General features: G+C 41.0%; 1 protein-coding gene across 1 annotated transcript; it reads left to right on the top strand.

Moving 5' to 3' along the window:
- The first annotated feature begins 4,287 nt into the window (after positions 1-4,287).
- LOC124672078 (9-beta-pimara-7,15-diene oxidase-like) lies at positions 4,288-5,993 on the top strand. The gene is made up of 2 exons (XM_047208366.1): positions 4,288-5,205; positions 5,349-5,993. The coding sequence occupies exons 1-2, from the start codon at positions 4,288-4,290 to the stop codon at positions 5,991-5,993; spliced, it is 1,563 nt and encodes a 520-aa protein (XP_047064322.1).
- The last annotated feature ends 213 nt before the right edge of the window (positions 5,994-6,206 follow it).

The following is a 6,206-nucleotide window of genomic DNA, read 5'->3' as shown; positions in this document are numbered from 1 at the left end:
CTATTGCTATTCTTTGTTACTTTTGCTCTCACATCATTGCTACTTTCACATCACCCCTGTTGCTAGTGCTTTTCCAGGTGCAGCTGAATTGACAACTCGAGTTGTTAAGGCTTATAAGTATTCTTTACCTCCCCTTGTGTCGAATCAATAAATTTGGGTTTTACTTCCCTCGAAGATCATTGCGATCCCCTATACTTGTGGGTTATCAGTGCTCCCTTCACTTTTGGATTTTTGAAAATTTCAGATTCTCATATTTCTCTGCTTTCAAGAATTATGATATTAAATATGTAGATAGATGTGTATACGAGGATTGGAATCAAAAAAGTCTCGTCAAAAAATACGTTATATTTTTGGAGATGCAAAAAAGACAAATTTCTGACATCAGAAATTTGTCTTTTTTGTATTTTCCAAAATACAAAGTATTTTTTGATGGGACTTTTTTGACTACACTCCTCGTGTCTAAATCTATCTACATATTTAATGCCATAATTTTTGAAAACATAAAAGAGCGAGGTTTTGAAAATTTTCAAAAATCCAAAAGTCCAAGAAGCACTTGTGCTCATGTGCACATGCTACTTTCCGCCACATTAGTGCATTGTTTCAGTCTGCACCAGACACACAATAAATACTACATCTGTTCATGTTTAATTGACGCCAGGTACACACATACATAAGGTACTTTCTACGTACCACCCGGGTCAATTTAATCTGAACGGAAGGAGTACAAAGTATTTGTCATTTATGCATTTCTGTCTTTTCATATACAAAAATATGTCAATAGTGACAGTTTTAGAGTGCCATGAGCGTACGGACCAAACATATAATCTAGTTAAGAGAGGCTGCAAAGTAATGATTTCAGGAAATCAGAACCATACGACCCCCATTTTATAGAATAAGTTTTTTTAAAAAAAATAAGGTAAGTAAAGTTTGACCAAACTTTTAGAAAAATATCAAAAACAACGATAGTATGTAGATATCATATAAAAATATATTTTATGATGAATCTAAAGGTGTTGAGTTTAGATTGTACATAACACCATTTTTTCTATAAACTTGGTCAAACTTTACGTAGTTTGATTTTTTGAAAAAAATATAAACCTTATTCTTTAAAGCGGAGGTAGTATATATATTAACTACGTTCACAACATTGGAAGTGGATCCATGCACCAGTAAGTTGTTCCTATTCAATTCAATTCCAAGAATATTGTGATTCTTAACCCAATAGACGATGACATATAATGTTGTGAAATTTGCTATATATAGTTATCACTAGAGATCAACAAATGCAAGAAAAGGGAAGAAAGAAGAAAGAAGAACCTGAAGTAGTGAAGTTCACACCGACACAAAATGGGAAAAAACATAGTACTATCATGCTTGTTGCGAGGTAGCAAACGGCCACTACTGCCAGCGATTGATTTATCCCCTACACCAGTATCTTTAGTTCTTTTCCTGGACAATGCCATGAAAGTTACTGCTGAGCTATCCATAATACCAATATACCATCATAAAAAGTAATTGCTGATGATATGTTTAAAAATGTCTACCTGCTTGGAGAACAGACAAATCCACTCCTCGAGATCATGTACACCCATAAAGAAATATGTTACTACTTCTTTTGAGCAAGAGCCTAATGGGCTGGCCCATTCAGGATCGCTTCAGGCGATGCTTGAGCATTGTATAGGTCCTCCCATCCTATACACCGATCAGGTCGATCCCTACCAGACACCGCACACCCCTGGTCGGGTATGGGACTGGCCCATTTTCTCCTTTTCTTTCTCTTTTCGTGCATGCTTATGTTTTTGAATTTTTAAATTTTTAAATTTTGTTTGTTTTATGTTTTCCTTTTATTTTTTGTTTCCTTTTGTTTTCTATTTTTTATTTCAAATTCAAAATTCAAATCTAAAAATAATTTAAATTCAAAAATGTTAAATTCAATTTCGAAAATTGTTTAAATTAAAAACATTAAAATTTAAAATATGTTCATATTTGAAAAATATTCAAATTTCAAAAAATAAATTAAATCAAAATTTTGAAATATGTTCAAGTTCGAAAAAGTATAAAATTTGATAATATTTGAAAAAAACAAATTTCTGAAAGAATCAAAAAAATCCTAGATTTTAGAAAATTCAGATTCAAAATATTTCAACTTTTTGAAAAACATAAAAAGGAAAAAGACAAAAGATAAAAGGAAAAAATGAAAGTAACTTTTTTTTGAAAGAGAACGGTGGGCTGGCCCAAAACACCCGCCTAGGAGCTGCGTGGCGCCTGGTCCATGCCGACCGGTGGGCATACCTCCACCCACCCCAAGAAAATCCAATCGATCCCCAAGTGTTGCACGTTGCTTACTAAAAAAATATTGTCGCTTTTTCTTCATTGTAGGAAAAGGTTGGTTCAACTGAAAAACAAAAAGATTAAGACATATCGGACTTCTACCTTGTAGTGAAAAGGTTGTGTTATCAGCAAAATCTAGTACTATCAAAAAGTTGTGCTATTGTAGCAAAAAAAAATTGATAGCGTTGCAAAATCCCTCCCAAAAAAGCGATCCCTGCTAGTAGCCAGCTTTTTGGTTCATTTGGACCTGTGTTTGGACAAGCTTTTCTGGTCAAGCGTTGGAGCTTCAATACTGTATAGCACCGATGTGCATTTTGTGGTTAAGCTAATAGCTTTTGTGGTAATGTTGAAAATCTTTTAATGTACCGTGTCTATCTCTATACATGAAATATCTTGTTGAGGGTGTATTTTCTTTACTTGATATTTATATTTTGATGGGCCCGAGATTTACCTTTTGTCACACTTGGCTTGCCCAACTTCAAAAAATTCTAGCTCCACCTATGATGGAGGTGATGTATAGGAGAGCTGATGGGGGCCATTATTTCAGGCATTCTCCTCTATATTTGCTATAGAGGGTTGTATACGGCTTCTGCTGAACTTGCTCTAAAGAATCTCTTTGTCTATGGGCTAAGTAGCTACTCCATCCGTTCTCAAATAAGTGGACATCTAGGCTCAAATTTTGTCCATGAAAGAGTGTATTTCTATGTTTTCAATGCACTTTCAATTAGCAAAAGTTGTTTCTCTCTCATCGCACGAAAATCAAACCCAATAATATTCAACACATGTTATCTTAATTTTATACATGCACTTAGACTACTCATAGTGGGAGTAACATAGCTAGTAACATCACACATCTCAAGGTATTTTGGTGACATGGCATGTTAATGAATGAAGAAAGAGAGTGAGGTGGTAACTAGCTATGTTACCATAACATCACACACGTCAAGGCAAGATGAGTCTACAACATAATAAATGATACAATGCATGACATCACATATAAGTTACTACCCACTATGAAGGTAGTAACATAGACTAGTAACATGGCATATGTTACTAGTCTAAGTTACTCCCCACTATGACCAGCCTTAACCTATTGGAGATGAAATAATTAAAGAGGAGAGAGACGTTGGTTGCATCTTTCCAATGCATTTTTCTCTCTTTTTACTAATTAACCTTGAAAATCCCGCACGTCCACTTATTTGTGGACGGAGGGAGTAACTAGTTTCGGAACTAAGGGCTAGTACTAGTCAGGAACTTCAAGTATTTCAGGCCGAGATAAATGGAGGCCGAACTACATGTAGCTCTTTGTTTTCAAAAAAAATAGAAATCATATTTTTGTGTTAAATTCTGAAAAAAAATCCTAGATGTAGTCAATGATGGAATCTACAAACTTGCAAACTTTTAATGTGAAATTCTTAGTACTTAAAAATGATAAATATGTGGATCTGAGAATAGTGAATAGTGCACATTTCAAAACTATAAAACCTGCCAGATTTTATTATTTTTGTGTAGTCTACAATATAAAGAATTTCACATTGCGATTTTACACGTTTGTAGATTTCACCATTGTCTACATTTAGGATTTTTTTTCAGATTTTTTTAAACTTAAAAATATGATTCCGAATTTTTGAAATTAAAGAGCCCGGTCTCAGTTTGCAGTTTTCTCTTAACAAATAAACATTAAAAAAGTACGTGCAGCCATCTTAAAACATCTTCACGTGCAGCAAAGCATCAACTCAGAAAACAATGAATCTGGTAAAGAATAACAATCAACCAGGACCCTACTTGAACAGAACCAGTTTTGTACGTACGCTCTACAGGATCCACATAGTGCTGCATCCAGCATCTTTGGCATCGCAAATTCGCAAGGGTAAAGCTTATAAAAAAGGACATTCTTGCTTGCTGCATTTCATCCACTCCACGAAGCAAAGCTGCAAGTTAAATCAGGCTATCATCATGGAGTTAAGCGCAACCACTCTCTTCTTCCTTTCTCTCATCTCACTGATGATTCTTGTGTCCTTACTTGGCCGTAAACCAACACCACCGAGTTCCAAGAAGAGGCGGCCTCCCGGTCCACGGTGTTTCCCCTTCATCGGAAGCCTCCTACATCTCCTCACGTCGAAGCCGCAGGTCGCTCTCCGGGACCTAGCCAAGAAGCACGGCCCGGTGATGTACCTCCGGCTGGGACAGGTTGACGCCGTCGTGGTCTCATCGCCGGCGGCGGCGCAGGAGGTGCTCAGGGACAAGGACATAACCTTCGCGTCGCGGCCAAGCGTCCTGGTCGGGGAGATCTTCGGCTGCGGGAACCTCGATATCGCCTTCGCGCCATACGGGGCGTACTGGAGGACGCTGCGCAAGCTCTGCACGGTCGAGCTCCTCAGCGAGCGGAAGGTGCGGCAATTCGCGTCCGTTAGGGACAACGAGACCATGTCCCTCGTCAAGCAGGTCCGCGCCTCTGGCCGAGGAGGCGAGCTTGTCAATCTTGGCAGGATGCTCGTGTCGTGCACGAGCGCGATCACCGCGGAGACAACGTTCGGCGAGGATTGTGGCGCCGAGCTCAGAGAGCAGTTCTTGTCTGCTATCGACCTGGTGCTGAAGATCAGCGGGGGACTCTGCGTTGGGGACCTGTTCCCGTGCCTGTGGTTCGTGGATGTCATCACTGGGCTGAAACACCGGCTCTGGCGGACTCGCCTGCAGCTCGACGCCGTCTTCGACAAGATCATCGCAGAGAGCGAGGCGCGGCGAGAGGAAAAGAAGAAGACGACTATGGGAAAGATCGGAGATGATGATCTTCTGAGTGTCTTGCTTAGGATCAAAGACGAGGGGGAGCTCGATTTCCCCATCGGCACGACCAACATCAAGGCAATCGTAACAGTAAGTGGTGAATATGTTCTCAAATATTTCTGGATGTTAACAGATTAATGTTCATAATATGCTCTTCTTCAATATCCGCCCGCATTCCAGTCTATATATATATTTGTGTTCATTAATTTTTTGTTCATGTGGACTTCGTTAAGGACTTGTTCACAGCTGGGACGGAGACGACATCGTCAGCTGCCGAGTGGACCATGTCGGAGCTCATGAGAAGCCCTGAAGCTATGGCCAAAGCGCAGGCAGAGGTGCGACGAGTATTTCACAACAAGAACCCACAAGACCACGAGAGCAACCTGGGCGAGCTAAGCTACACAAGAATGGTGATTAAAGAGGCTCTAAGGCTGCATCCAGTGGTGCCGCTCCTGCTCCCCCGTCTGTGTCGGGAGACGTGCGATGTCGGCGGGTTCGAGGTCACGGAGGGTTCGAGGGTCATCGTCAACGCGTGGGCAGTGGCTAGGTACCCAGAGTACTGGCACGACGCGGAGGAGTTCAGACCAGAGAGGTTCTCGGATGGCAGCACGGTGGACTACAAAGGCACGCAGTTTGAGTACCTGCCGTTTGGGAGCGGGAGAAGGATGTGCCCCGGCGTAAGTTACGGGCTGGCTGTGCTGGAGCTTGTCGTGGCACGGCTTCTCTATTACTTCGACTGGAGCCTCCCGGTCGGTACGCAGCCGGATGAGCTTGACATGGACATGGTCGTCGGCGCCACAGCGAGAAGGAAGAACCAGCTGCACCTGGTAGCATTGCCGTACAACTACAAGGTCCCGACAATGGAAACTCGAAGCTAAGTGTATCTGTCGTAGTACAATGGTAACTAAGCTAATTGGCAGTAAGGTCATGTCGTCGAAATCTCATTTACAACCCACGCACCGTTCAATGACATGACATGGCTCGGAATAAGCTTCAGGTTCAGGACTCTAACCCCCCCTAAGTTTAAACTGGGTCAAATCACCCCTAACTATACAAAACCGGACAAATTACCCCCTCAGACGAGATTGGCT

The sequence above is a fragment of the Lolium rigidum genome, chromosome 7 (genome assembly GCF_022539505.1).
Source record: "Lolium rigidum isolate FL_2022 chromosome 7, APGP_CSIRO_Lrig_0.1, whole genome shotgun sequence".
In the NCBI taxonomy this organism is placed as follows: domain Eukaryota; kingdom Viridiplantae; phylum Streptophyta; class Magnoliopsida; order Poales; family Poaceae; genus Lolium; species Lolium rigidum.
Note: the sequence above shows the minus strand (reverse complement) of the source record. Positions and strands in the feature narration are given on the sequence as shown.